Here is a 15,596-nt window from a genome sequence, read left to right on the forward strand (position 1 = left end):
TTGGATAGAATATTTTTGTTGTGAAAATCTTTTTTTTACTATAAAGAGAACTTTTGTTGTTGAAAAAAATTCTTATTGTAGACGAATTAGAGATTATATTAACAATAGCTATCCCCAAGTAATGTTGGTAACTCAAAAGAAAAATTGTCATAAGAATTCATGCTAGCTTAGAAGATATCCAATGTGCGGACTTCAATATACAGATACACTTTTTTCCTTTTTTAAAACATACTTTTCTAGTATGTACTCATAATTTTGAAGAACACCTAACTCATGAAGATGAGTGGACATTTTTATTCAAATTATTAGTACCCTTTTTGAATGGACATCTTCTAAGTAAATATTTTTAGGGTGACACCTTTTCTGTGCCATCTTACAAATGAACACTTCTTTACTTTATTCTCATTGCTTCTTTGACGAGAAAGAGAAAACACTTCCATGTGTGTTGATTATGATTTATATATGTGATGCGTCTGTATCATTAGTATTTTTTCTTCTTTATTTTAATTGATTTAAAAAGAATTTCTATGGATAATCAATGAATTTAAGGTTAGAATGGATATTACTTTAATTAGTTGAAATTTATTGATTACATAAAGTTTTAGAAGGAAAATAGAAACACATAGAAAGCTTCCTGAAAGTTACAGAAAGTTCCTTGGAAGAAGAAAAAGTGAGAGACAGGGGCTTTCACATACTACGTCCCCCACATTTTACATGTCACGTGTACACATGCAGCGCGCGCACGTGTGACCATCATTTCACATAGTATGTTGAAGCTTTCACGTAATACGTTGGGGACATTTTCCATGTCACACGTACGCGTGACTATCACTTTTCATGTAGTACGCTAACGATCTCACGTACAATGTAGCCCACTTCACGTTGTACGTGAGCCCACAGAAGACATTCCAGGATCAATTCTCCATGTCACATATGACTTGGACGAGCCAAGTACTATGTAGGCATTGCTACCTCTTCCAGAACCTAAAACCAAGGCCTTCTGTTCTTCAACTTCTCAGCCCTTTGAAGGATCAATCACAAGCCCAGTAATGATGACAGTTATTAAATATCACAAGCAATTAAGGAAGATATCTTCTCGGTAGAAAATAATTAGGAAAAGATTTGATTCTGTTTGAATTTTGAATTTGATTTAGAAGTTTGAATTTTTATCTTTCAGCTTTTTAGGTAAGTATATAAGGGAAAAAGGCTCTAACCTCTTCTCTTCGCCACTTTTGAGTTTTATTTTTTTTAAGTTTTCAAGAACAAGCGTGAGTTTCTAATTCTCCTCGGTTAAGGTTAGGAGCTCTGTTAGTTCTATGACTTTTCTATTTCTAATTGATGCAATTGATTCCTTTTTAAGAAACTGTTTTCATTCTTTATCTCAAGGGGTTTGAATATGTTGAAAAATAATTCTTCTCTGACTTGAATTTTCTTAATCTCTTAGAAAATTGATTAATTGAATTAAACTTGAAAATTGATTCTCATAATTCTTAAGTTTTGAAACTGGATTGATAAGTGACATAAAATCAACTAGGTTAAACTCTTATGAATTATGTGATTTTATAAATCAGTAGACGTCTTCAACTCTTTTCTTGATTAAGTGACTAAGGGATTAGTGTTTAATTAGGTTAAAGAGAAATTGAATCACCAAGAGATTGGGGTTTAATTACTAATGATTTGCCATAAAAGAATCATTGCATGCATGATTAGAATAGAAAGTGAAAAGTGTTGATTCGAACGACTAACATCTCTGAAACCTTAATTTTCTCAATTATACATTACTTTCATACTCACTGTTTGCTTTGTTTGCTTCATTCAATTTCTGTTTGAGTTCAAAAGCTTTCAAAACCCTAATTTTCTAGTCTGACTATATTAATCGGTTGATTTTGTTTGCTTAACTCGTTAATCCTCGTGGGATCAACCCTCATTCACCTGAGGTATTACTTGATTTGACCCGGTTCACTTGCCAGTATTTTTTGGATTGTAAAATCTACATCAATAAGTACCTCTATTCTATAAGTTTTTTTTCTAAGAACACCTAATGGAGATGGAGGGAACACCTTTAGATACCTCTTCAAGTGTACCACATAAGTTTTAAATATTTGAATAATCATGCATGTATTTATGCCTTCCTTTTCAAATTATTGTATGAATATTTTTGCAAGAGATAATCAACCACAATCATCATAGTTGTTGATTTCTTTCAAAAGAGTGAGTTAAACACCTCATGGATGAAAAACATTCATTCAGCCCTTTCTCTCTTGATGGGGAGGTTATAGATAGGACCAAAATAAATGTTCAGTCGTCTCTTTTCTTTTCTGTCATTGCCTTTTTTTGGAACATCACTTAATATTTCTTCACAAATTAGGAACACCTCCATATCTTGTGTGTTTGATACTTCAAAGTGATTGAAGATTCAAAAGAATTCCATATTGTAGCACTGGTAAAAATGTAGCTTAGGGTGTTTAATTTTTTTTAAGAATACCGATCAAAATAAGACACATGTAACATTGGTGGTATTTGAGGTTAGTGAACCCCGCATTTCAAAATATTCCAAGGTTTTCAATTTTTTACTATCTTCAGCATGAATTTAGAATAACATTCCAATATACATAATATTTAGATACTATATCTAGGCATGGATGTTCCACAAGATGATAAATGCGCATAGAATTGAGAGTTTTAATATCAAAGTTGAGAGTACTTAGCTTCTTTGAAGACTCTTTAAGATAATGTTCCAGGTGGATTTCTCATGAAACAACTTATATGATTTATTGTTGTTAACCAGCTTCTATTCATAATGAGTTTAAGTGTTTCTATGGTGATGTCAAGACTTCCCTTCCTTCATTTTTCTTAGCGACTTCAACTGCTGATGAGCGGATAATTTATACCATTTTTGGCATTGTTTCTATATAGTTTTTAGTATGTTTTAATTACTTTTTATTATATTTTTATTAGTTTTTATTCAAAAATTACATTTCTGGACTTTACTATGAGTTTGTGTGTTTTTCTATAATTTCAGGTATTTTTAGTATGTTGGATTCTGACCCTCCTGTACTTGAAGTGGATTTTATGGAGCTACAGAAGCCCAATTGGCGCGCTCTCAGTTGCGCTGGAAAGTAGACATCTTGGGCTTTCCAGAAATATATAATAGTCTATACTTTCTCGAGATTTGATAGCCCAAACTGGCGTTGAAAGCTAGCCTAAAACTTTCTGGCGTAAAACGCCAGAACTGGCATAATTCTTGGCGTTAAACGTCCATTTTGGCACCCAGGGTGGCGTTTAACTCCAACCTTGGGCATATGCACGTGAAAGCTTGAAAGCTCAGCCCAGACATGCACCAAGTGGGTCCCGGAAGTGGATTTCTGCACTATCTGCACTTAGTTACTCAATTTCTGTAAACCTAAGTTACTAGTCTAGTATAAAAACTACTTTTAGAGATTCATTTGGTACCTCATGACATTTTACACTTCATATTGTATCTTCTACGGCATGAGTCTCTAAACCCCATAGGTGGGGGTGAGGAGCTCTGCTGTGTTTCAATGGATTAATGCAATTACTACTATTTTCTATTCAATCATGCTTGATTCTATTCTAAGATACTCATTCGTACTTCAATATGGAGAGTGTAATGATCTGTGACACTCATCATTATTCTCAATTCTATGAACACGTGCCTGACAACCACTCCCATTCTATCTGAGCTCAACGTAGTCATTGGGTAACAGCTTGAGTGCGCATCTCTTGGATATCTAATACACAGACCGAGTCCGTGAGATTAGTATCTTCGTGGTATAGGCTAGAATCATGGGCAGAATTTCTGGGATCCGAAAAGTCTAAACCTTGTATGTGGTATTCCGAGTAGGATCCGAGAAGGAATGACTGTGACGAGCTTCAAACCTGCGAATGTTTGGTGCAGTGACAATGTGCAAAAGGACAAGGGTCTTATTCCAACGCTAGTGGGAACCAACAGATGATTAGCCGTGCGGTAGCTGCACATGGTATTTTTCATCGGAGACGAGAAATCTGACAGTTGATTAGCCGTGCAGAGATCGTACCTGGTATTTTTCATCCGAGAGGATCATAAAGCTTGCCATTGAAGGAAGCCATGCGTGTTTGAAGAAGAAGACAGTAGGAAAGCAGAGATTCAGATGACAGAGCACTCTGGAACCTCAACCTATTTCTCATTACTGAATCACAGGTACTATTTATTTCATGTTATTTATTTTTCATAAATACAATCACTCTCATCATTAATCTCCTGACTAAGATTTACAAAATAATCATAGCTTACTTCAAGTTGACAATCTTCGTGGGATCGACCCTTACTCACGTAAGGTATTACTTGGACGACCCAGTGCACTTGCTGGTTAGTTGTGCGGAGTTGTGAAAAGTGTAATCACAATTTCGTGCACCAACTGCCTTTTCAAAAAATTTGGGTATCAAGTGTTTCTAAACGTGTAGATATTCTTTGCTAGGCACCTTTGCAAACCCTTAGGGTGTTCATAGAGATATAGTAGAATCAAATCTAAATAACCTTAAGTTATTTAAATTCAAAGGTTATTGTCTTGAAAATCTCTCTTCCAAACTGAAGTCCCCATCTAGGGTACCTGACTTTGCTAGAGAGAAATTCTTGTCTAAAGAGTATGATACCCTTTCTTCTGATATTTCTGCTCTTCAAAAAAAAAAAAGTTGACATGCTTAGATTTGAACTGGACACTATGAAGGCTAAGCTAACCAGTGTCAACTTGGAGCGAGAGTAATCAGCCAAGTATAACAATGTTACTTTTTTCATCATATCTTTTGATGATCTTTTGAAGCTGTTCTTAGTTTTTTTTGTGAAAGATGTAAGGCTTTAACAAGTATATTTCTTCTTTGCTGTCTCTATGACTTTTATTGTTATACTTCTTTTTGAGTGTCTTGCTTTTTCTTTTATTTAATACTATGCATACTCCTCCAAGGAATTTTATTTTCTTTGCCTACTTGTGTGATCATTTTATTTTTGATACACATTTTGCTTTTGGAGGAGGGATACTATACACACATTTAATAATATGCATAATCCAAAATTTTTCTTGCCCGGCTTTTGCTCTCTCTTTTTTATTAAAGAGCTCACAGGGTGGAATACCTCATTTTCTAGAATTCTTTTGCAATGCAAACTTTTTAAGATGCATCATTTATAACACTTGAGTATACGATTATAGATGGAGTTTTTTCACCACTGCTTCAATGAACATTAGTTTATTATGGTAGAACTCCCTGTTGAATGAGTCGGGATTCTATAACACTAGAACATTTTCATGGGCTTTTGGTAATTTTGTGAGTAGGGAATTGACAGCCTCCAAGCTTTTTTTTAGGCTTCTGAATGACTCCTATCAAGACTTTGGATATCTCTTTTTGAATGTGGGGTTCCAACCTGAGTTAGTTAAATATGATAGTACATTCTCAAGATTTTGAAAGATCTCTTGCTAATGTGTCTTCATCTTGGGACTCCTCTATGGTGATCATCTTTTTAGCCTCATCTACAATCTCAATCAACATTACCTCTCTTGCCGCATCTATCATTCCAATGTCATGCTGGGAAAAAAGGAGTGTTCTTCACACCTGCTTGATTTTGTTTTCTGTGTAGGAGTATCTTTTCTTTCTTTACTTGCTTATGAAATATCATTCACATAACAATTAGTCAAACCATGACTCTTATTTCGGTATACCATGTAGTACTTTAGGTCTCTCAAGTCTTCAGAGATTGGTGGTTCTCTACATGTTCTAAGATTCAATATTTCATCCTCGAACCATCCATTTACGACCACCATGGCTTGAGATATGGAGAGGGATAGCAATGGTGGAAGACTGTTTTTGTTAGGACCCTTAGGATAGGAATGCTTTCTGCTCCTATCATCAACAATACACACCTCTAGAGGGAAAACTTGTTCAGATCTCCTCCCATTGCGCTTCATTGTCTCGGTTATGTCAAATGCTCTCTTCAAGAGTTCAGAAAGATATTTATATTGCTCATGAAACAATAAATTTAGGACTCATCTTCCACGTTTCTAATACACTCATACGGCACCGGATTCGATAGTCCCAGAACAAAACATATTTTTTAAGTTTTTTTAATAACTGATAATTAGTCCTTATCTAATTTTAATTACAAATTAACCCCATATATTTTATTTAATCATAAAAAACTATTTTTTTTATTTTATAAATTATTATTTTATCATTAATCTATTATGTTTATTAACAATCAAAAACAAAAACAATAACGAATTAAATCTTTCATTGATTGTAATAAATTTTTTTGCTATTCCAATCGATTAAAAGTTTATATTTGATCTGTGACGTTCGTCCAGGACTGTGAAATCATGTTTCTTTGAAAATCAATCGATTGGATTATCAAAACAATCGATTGAATTTCAGGTTTCCCATAACTCAATCGATTGGACTACAGGTTGTTATCATAAAACAATCGATTGAAAATTGTAAGGCAGCATGGTTTTTGCAAAAATCAATCGATTGGTCACATTACCCAATCGATTGAACGATGAATAAAATGTGAGTTTTTTATAATTCAATCGATTGTTTATACTACCCAATCGATTGAATGCTTCAAAACAACATGAGGTCTCACAATTCAATCAATTGGTTGTGTTACCCAATCGATTGAATTCATCAAAACAATATGGATTTGTCAAATTCAATCGATTGGTTGTGCTACCAAATCGATTGAAGTGTGTACTACACCTATTTCAATTTTGTTATCGTTTTTATAAATTATTATCTTATTATTCATCTGTCTTATCTTTAAAATTCTATCTTCAATTTTTAAGGTTTTATTTTGATTTAGATACTCTAATCTTATCTTTTCTTTATTATTAACATTATAAATTGGTGAATAATCCATCACCAATATTCAATCCCACCATTAAAATCGTGTATCAATCTCTTTGATTATAAAAAATTTCATTGTTTTTCTTTCGGATATCCATCTACTTAATATCCAATTTTTTTCATTTTTTATCTGTCTATTTAATATCCACTATTTGTTCATCATTAATTGATAATTACAGTTGCAGCAATCACCAAAGGTCGAATCAATTTTATTATTGTAGTGTTCAAAAAATAATCCATCGTTTTGATTACAAAATCGAGGTCAGTGAATAGAATCTCTAATTTTGCAATTCTTTGTTTCGATACTTTATTCGTGAAATTGATTGTGTAATAAAAAAATTTTTTTTTATCTTTTAGTAATTCTCAGACATTGAGAAATACTAAAAAGTAAATAGATTTTATTATTTTTTATTATTAATTAGCTAGCAATCAAGGACGGACCTAGAGGGGGCGAGTAGTGGCCTGGACCCCCCAAAATTTTAAGAAACTATACTTATATATAAGATTTGTGTTTAAAAAATAAAAAGATATTATGTAATTTAATAGTTTTATATGTATTATTTTTCACTATGTAATAGATCTATGTCTTAATTGTTTAATTCACTAATATTTTTTACCTAACTAATTTAATATCATACCCTCAAGTCTTTGTACCTTTCAATTTAGTTTTTATATAATAATTTCTATATTTATTTTTATAAAAAATCAAACTAACTCCAATAACTATATGTTAATTATTTTTATAGATTAAAAAAATTATTTAAAAATTTGCACCTCCATATTAAAATCTCTGGATCCGTCCCTGCTAGCAATATTAGAATCTATTTATTTTTTGTAATGTTATAAGATGAAGTGTACTGAATTATTTTTTTTATTGGACATTTTTAAGATGTCAGGTATATTTACGGACACTGAGATGAATGAGCAATACCAGGAGGACGATGACATTAACCAACAAGAAGAGCTAGTTTGTGACCAAGATATGATGAATTAACAGAATGAATTCGAACAAGATTTCAGAGATAAATTTACTGAGGGATCATATTTTTCTGAAGCTGATCGGTCAGAAGATATCCTTGAAACTACTTATGTGGTTGACTCCATGCAAGACATTACAACTTTGAATTTTAGTGAAAATTTTGCGGAGGAAATTAGTAAATATCACTTTTCTACATTGCAGCTTGCATTTGATTTTTATCTGAAGTACTCAAAGTCGAAAGGCTTTAGTGCAAGGAAGAGCAAGACCTTCAAGAATAGTATTGGCGAGATTTATAAACAAAAGTTTGTATGTCATAGGCAAGGATTCAGGGAGGACTGGAGGAGAAATATTACACGCTGGAAAAAAGGAAGAATGAGCCTAGATTGGAAACAAGAACTGGGTGTGAATCCCGAATGGATGTTAAATTTGTACCAAAAATTGGAAGGTGGCATATCTTTTATTTCTCTGACGAAGACAACCATGATTTATTGGATACACAATTCAGTGCTATGTTTCCTGCCCACAGAAAAATATCAGAGGCATATATTATGCAAATGATGAACATGCTAAAGTCCGGGATTAGCACTTCACAGATATTTGGTCTTCTAGCTAGTCAAGAAGGCGGGTATGAATTTGTTGGCTATGGTCCCAGAGATATCTACAATGAGATTGCTCGGCAAAGGCGTCAAATTCCTGGTGAAGCAGTACGAGTGTTGAAGAAGTTGGAGGATATGCGGTTGAAGGATCCACAATTATATTTCAAGGCATGTCATGATTCAAGAGGTTTGTTACGTAACTTGTTCTGGTCTGATGGGATTAGCCTATTAGACTACCAACTCTTCGGGGATGTTATTGCTTTTGATGCTATGTACAAGAAGAACAGGTATAGTTGTCCATTAGTCATAGTCAGCAGGGTTAACCACCACAACCAAACAATTGTTTTTGCTGCTACGTTAATTGTGGACGAGACTACTGATACATATATTTGGCTCCTGCGTCAGATCATGTTTGCAATGAAGGGTAAGACCCCGACCTCAATAATAACTTATGGGGCCATGGTGATTAGGAATGCAGTAAGAGATGTATTTTCCGAAGTCAGACATAGATTATGCGCTTGGCACCTTATTCGAAATGCAACTAGCAATGTTGGAAATCCATCGTTTCTATCTAAATTCAGAAAAATCATGTTAGGAGATTATGAGATTCCCGTGTTTAAGCGTAAGTGGGTTCAGCTTATTGAAGAATTTGGCCTTAAGGATAAGTCGTGGGTGAACAACATGTATGAAGAGAAGCATACGTGGGCTACTGCATATATAAGAGAAAACTAGATAATTAAAGATTGGTGTCCAAGTGGTAATTACGTTGGTAATGAAAAAGAAATAAACAGGTCTTCTATAGTCTTTTGTGGGTTGGCTCAATGCATAAGACGCCTTGGATTTATCGAATGATTTGGGCTCCATCTTTGGCTTTCTAATTCCGTCTGGGTGAGTGAACGGTAATTTTTTCTGTGTCCCCATAATGGTCTTATCCTAAGAAAAAAAACAGGTTCAGTAAATTCTTATTATCATGTTAGGATTATACTAGTAAAAAATATGAGTTATTGAATTTTACTACACATGCATATACCTTTAATATATTTTTCTTTTTTGTTGTGACTCTTATAGTTGGGGATACTGGTTTGTCCATATTGATCTCGATGTTGAACGCATCATCGTGAGTGAAAAACCTCTTGTCCAGTTCAATAAGATCATCCTCGTCGTCTGATATAGTAGTATGAATATCAATATCCGAACTCTTAGCCTTCAATCTATTTGAGAATGGACGTGTCTTTTGTACAGAAAGCTTGGTCGGAGTCTCGAAATCATTGTTCAGACTGAGTTGTGATATCATTGTCTCAATGCGGCTTACAGATTCAAGGATTTTATCAATTTTTTCGTCCCGAGCCATGTTTACAACTCTCATTGACTGCAAACATTTTAGGTAAAATAATTTCATATAAATGTAAAAATACAAAAAGAGTGATAAAAAATGTTTATACTATATAAATTGTATGACATAATATAAATTGCATTACTTGTTGTCAAATTAAATTACCCCCATGCTAAGGAGGACCTCTTCCACTTTACTAGACAATTCTTCACTTTTATTTAGATCCTTGCTTTGAATAACATCGTTATTGATAACTAGGTCATCCTGTATAAAGAAAACATAAAAGATTAAATTACTCATAATACATTCTACTAAAAATTAAAAACCGATTACGTCTTACCTTAGCACTAGGAATTGTAGTTCCAATTTGATCACCAAAATCAACTGTGATAAGATCACAGTCTATAGCCAGTGACATATTCTGTGTATTACATGCATCATTAGGGACTAAATCTTCGTTAGAAGGAATATCCATGATTATTATCAACTGAAGAATATTGTATGAGTAGATTTGGTTGAAAGGCAAATACTTAAAATAATTTGTCAACGTATAAAAAATTAGTCGGATTGAGCACATATATATACACCCAAAAAAGATAACCAAATTTTAATTCTATCTTTTTTTAAATTTTTAAATTAAGTGAACAATTTTAAAAATTTTTATGATATCTTATCTTTTGGTTAAAATCAAATACAAATAAAATTTTATCTTGATTTTTATTTACAATTTAACAAAGTAAATTTTATTAATTCATATGATTATATCTTATTTATAATTATTTTTAAGTAGATAAATACCACCAATCGATTGAAATAATAATTGTGGATACTTCAATCGATTGCACTTAGAAAACAATCAATTGAAACAGTAATTAAGTGTACTTCAATCGATTACAATAATAATACAATCGATTGAATCAGTAATTGAGGATAATTCACTTGATTGCATTAACAAACCAATCGATTGAAACAGTAATTAAGTGTACTTCATTCGATTACAATAACAAAACAATCGATTGAATCAACAATTGAGGATATATCAATCGATTTCACTACCAAAACAATCGATTGAATCCATACAAACACCTGATTGCAAGCATTCTTCAATCGATTGGTTTCAAGAACTGATTGCACCTGATTTCATGAAAAAAAGCTGACGCGTCTTTAGCTTCCTTAGATGATGAAGACGAAGTTGCAAACTTCTATCTTTCAGCCAACCTCATACCGCAAATTTTTCTAACTATTATTAAGTTACAAGAATCTTATAATGAATTATTTTAAGAATTCACAAAGATGGTCAAATAATTTGCTTTATCAAAGAAAAAAGTTTTGCAACTTCAAAAAAGATGTTAGACATTTTGAAAAATGAAAATATTATTGGTAAACAAATTTGTGAAGATCACAATTCATCATACGAATCGTGAAACTCATCTTAAGGATATAGATAAACTTAAAATAGATTTAGCTAAATTTAATGCATCATCCAAGAGTTTAAATAAATTATGTAGTAAAATCATGCGAATGATAGAAAAGGTCTTACAATTCAAACAAACCTAGTACCTTTAAGAACTTTACATATGAATTATAAAAATGTACAAAAGTCCCACTGAATATTCAAGAACTCTACATGTGAATTAAGTTCCCAGATTTACATGCATAGATAAGATGTTTTTTTTCTACTTTATCTTCTTTGTATACTAAGAAAGTTAGATTGCCATAATACTTTCTTTAAAAATAAAATAAGCTTAAAAAAGTTGCACTACCTAATAAAAGCACAAGAAATTTTTGCCATCATGTATGAAAATGGCAGAATAAAACACTAGCAAAAATGTCAGTGCTATGCTTCATGATCAGCAGAACAAAGTCCAAAGATTGAATTTGATATCAATTTTAGTGTCCACTGAGCATCATGTTGGCACCAACTGTTGCAATAGTAGTAGCATCGAGAAACTTTCACCATGGAAATAACTTGCAAGAACTTATGCTTCTGTTGGATTTCATGAACCAGTGAGAAAGTTACAATCAATTCCAAAGTAAAATTCATAATATGATTTACAGGGATGAAATCATTTAAAATTGTCAAAATACCTAGTGAACAATAATACCTAGGACTCTTAAAAGTGAAATGACACATTTCATGATACAGTGAAAATAACACCTAGATTTTGTCATTGTTGAAAATAGAGCCGCTCTCAAAACGTAATTATCCTAGATTTTTTTGTAACTCACTAACATTAACTCTCATCCAAGCATCAATGGGTATTATAGGATCATGTGGAGTTCTTGATAACAATTTCTTCATGGTCCAGGCCTTGGGATGATGCCCCTTGAGTTTGTGATGCCTAGATTAGTGTATAGAAGATCAATTGCTTCTCCTTGACGATTGATAGCTTCAGTTTGCTTGTCTTGACGCTGCCTCATTTCAGCAAATTGCCCGTCCATATATACCACCCCCTCCTTCGCCAACAATGCGAGATTTGATGGATGAATTGCAAAGCATGAGAGTAATCTCATACTATAGACTCTGCAAACCCACCAATCTATCATATTCACCCCATTCCTCATCTGCCGCAATACCTTCAGTAAATTTTGCCCCATGATAAACTAAATTCCATTGTTCAACTAATTGTTCCAAAGTAACTCTATAATGCCGTGACCCTAAATCAAACTCAATCAGTGGCATTACCTCCTCACCCTCTTCATCAAGTTTGGAACAACATAATTTAAAGTACTATTAATAATATTATTAATAGAGACCATTTATAAACTCAACAAACTCAAAACATTAATAATATTATTAATCTATTAATAATACATATTATCATAAAGTTACAGATCAATAAAAATTTATCAATATAAGAATAATGAAGATTAATTAAAATTTTAAGTATATTAAAATTCAATTAAATTTACATATATTTTACTCAAAATATACGTAAAATTTTAATTGATTTTGAGTAAAAAATATATAAATTTAATTGTATTTTAATATATGTAAAATTTTAATTAATCCATATTATATTATTCTTATATTGATAAATCTTCATCGATCTGTAATCTTATGACAATTTGTATACTATATATTCAATAATTTATTAAAAAATAATATTAATATAATGAATAAAAATCATTTGAAAAAGATATTGCTTAAAGAATAAGGCCAAATAAACCCCTAACTAATTTGAATTTAGAGACAATTAGACTCCTGTCTATTTTTGAACCTGACACGTCAGTGTTCCGTTCAGACTTGACGGAGAAACACTCACAAGGACCGCGTTGTGTCATGGAAGTAGAGGATAGGAACCGAAATGGATCATTTTTATCTTAAAAGATCGCGTTGTCATTCTGAAAAATGGACAGGGGTTGGGTTGGTAGTTCGCTCATCAAATTTTGATACAAATTTTTCCAATCACTATTAGAAAAATAAGATCTTTTCATCATTAAAAATTGATAATTTTATGTCGAGTGATTTAAAAAAAATGATATATTGTGTCATATTTTTTGGAAAATAAAAAATATAAAAATCAAATTTTGTTCTAAATTTTTTTATACACATGCTAAATATTTATTCAAATATTTTTAAAAAAATTAGATTTAATGAATAAACTGTTTGTTATATATGAATGTTTTTAATTTGATACTTATAAAAAATATAATATTTATTAATTTTTTGTGATATTTTTAATTAATTCAAAAATTATTTTATTGATAACAATTTTTTTTCGGCATTTGAATATTTCGAGATTGGTAGGTTTTTTTGTTCTCTTTCCATGTAAAAAAGAAGAGAAGAGAAGAGCATTGTGGGAAAAAGAGGAGAGAATACCGAATCAGCGTAGACCCAAAAAAGCAAAAGAAATAAGAAAAAAGAAAAGAGAAATGGTCTGGTCTTACGACAGCACCTCCCTCTGACCATAAAAATAGGCCATTTATATAACTCCCGCGTTCTCTCTTCTCTTTTACACCTCTAATCTTATTTCTTTTCTCTTTTCTGTTTCTTTTTCAGTTTCTCCTGTTATTGATTTCAGAAGAAGAAGATGCCTGCGACGACAGAGAACAACCACAACCAGGGATCGTTCCTGGGGAGAATAAGCATCAGAAGGAACCAGGTGATGTCGATGTCAATGGACGGCATCCACGACACGGAGTGTGAGGAGATGGAGCTATTTCAGAGGCACGTGGCAGAGAGATTCGCAGAGCTGCTGTCGTGCACAGATGAACCGGAGGCATTCATGTCCATCGGGTGGCTGAGGAAGCTTCTAGACGAGTTTTTGTGTTGTGAGGCAGAGTTCAAGGCTGTAATCCTCATGGGAAGGGACCCATTCCAGATCGCCAAGCCACCTCTCGACAAGCTCCTCCCTGAGCTCCTTGACCGCATCATCAAGTCTCTCGATGTCTGCAATGCCGTCTCCCTCGGAATTGATTCCCTCAGGAACATCCAACGCCTCGCCGAAATCGTCCTCTCTGCCCTCGACCAGACCCTCATCGGAGACGGCCAGGTCCGCCGTGCAAAGAAGGCCCTCTCCACCCTCCTCAGCGCCATGCTCCACGAGGACAAGGACGGCGGCATCACCAAGGGCACCGAGCGCAACCGCTCATTCGGCCGTCGCGGCAACAAGGACAAAGACCGCTCTGCCGCTGCCCCCTTCCGCTCCCTCTCTTGGACCATGCCCAAAAACTGGTCTGCTGCCAAGCAAATTCACGCCATGTCATCCAACCTGGCAGCTCCACGTGGCAATGAGTCGTCTGGCCTTGCCCTCCCTGTTTTTATAATGAACACCGTTTTGGTTTTCATTCTGTGGACATTGGTTGCAGCGCTTCCATGCCAGGAGAGGAGTGGGCTTGGGACCCACTTCCAGATGCCTAGGAATTTGAGCTGGGCCCAGCCCATCACTGCACTTCAGGAGAGGATCTCCGAGGAGTGGAAGAAGAAGGAGAAGAAAGGTACGGTGGGGCTATTGGAGGAGATGCAGAAGATGGAGAAGATTGCACAATGGCTCCTTGATTTTGCAGACTCATTCCAGTTCCCTGCCGAGGCTGACAAATTGGAGGAAGTTAAGGCACAAGTGGAGGAGTTGGCTGATATATGCCGGAAGATGGAGGAAGGGTTGGAGCCATTGCAGCTGCAGATTAGAGAGGTCTTCCATAGAGTTGTCAGGACCAGAACTGAGTTCCTTCATGTGTTGGACCAAGCTGCCAAATTGAATATACCCACTTCCTAAACAACTTCCATAACGGCACCCTCTTTTTCACTCTATCTTTTCTTTTTCCCCTTATTTTTCTTGTTTAAAAGAATCCCCCTTTGTGAACGGCACTTTCAGAACCAACATGGACAGTTCAATGAGGTTGGTTTCTGGGGGTGGGGGTTAATTTAAAATTCTTTACAAGGTATGGAAAGCATAGTCATTTCCAAAGCTGGTCTTCTTAATGGATTATTTTAATATTTCATTAACTATGGTAGGCTGCTCTCTACATTTGCCTACATTGTACATCAACATTATAGCTTCTTTTATGGGCTGCTTTACTTCTAAGGGGGATGTCTGCGGCTGCATTTACTAAAAACTTGTTTAATTAGCTGTATCTATTCTTTATTAATCAATTTTCTATTTATTTTTTCTAGAACCATGGTATTCTGTTGCGTAAAAGAAAAAGATGAAAAAGATGTTGCTTGGGGTTGGAAGAAAGACATACATCCATCTAGAAATTAAGCAAAAGTTTTCCCCTTATTATATCACTTATTAACAAGCTTACTTTAACTTATATTTTTCTCGTTTAGTTTTAGAGTTCCAAAGGAGCTAGT

The 15,596-nt window shown here is 33.9% G+C and overlaps 2 protein-coding genes across 2 annotated transcripts; both read left to right on the plus strand.

The window, feature by feature from the left end:
* On the plus strand, positions 8,284-9,198 carry LOC107633437 (protein FAR1-RELATED SEQUENCE 5-like). Its single transcript, XM_016337066.1, has one exon. It carries the CDS (start codon positions 8,284-8,286, stop codon positions 9,196-9,198), a length of 915 nt encoding a protein of 304 aa, XP_016192552.1.
* On the plus strand, positions 13,560-15,376 carry LOC107634567. Its single transcript, XM_021119142.1, has one exon. It carries the CDS (start codon positions 13,834-13,836, stop codon positions 15,016-15,018), a length of 1,185 nt encoding a protein of 394 aa, XP_020974801.1. The 5' UTR covers positions 13,560-13,833; the 3' UTR covers positions 15,019-15,376.

Source organism: Arachis ipaensis, chromosome B03 (genome assembly GCF_000816755.2).
Source record: "Arachis ipaensis cultivar K30076 chromosome B03, Araip1.1, whole genome shotgun sequence".
Lineage (NCBI taxonomy): Eukaryota > Viridiplantae > Streptophyta > Magnoliopsida > Fabales > Fabaceae > Arachis > Arachis ipaensis.

What these genes read in the sequence shown, in the direction of transcription:
- LOC107633437 (XM_016337066.1), top strand. Translation starts at nt 8,284, where the DNA reads ATGGATGTTAAATTTGTACCAAAAATTGGAAGGTGGCATATCTTTTAT.
- LOC107634567 (XM_021119142.1), top strand. Translation starts at nt 13,834, where the DNA reads ATGCCTGCGACGACAGAGAACAACCACAACCAGGGATCGTTCCTGGGG.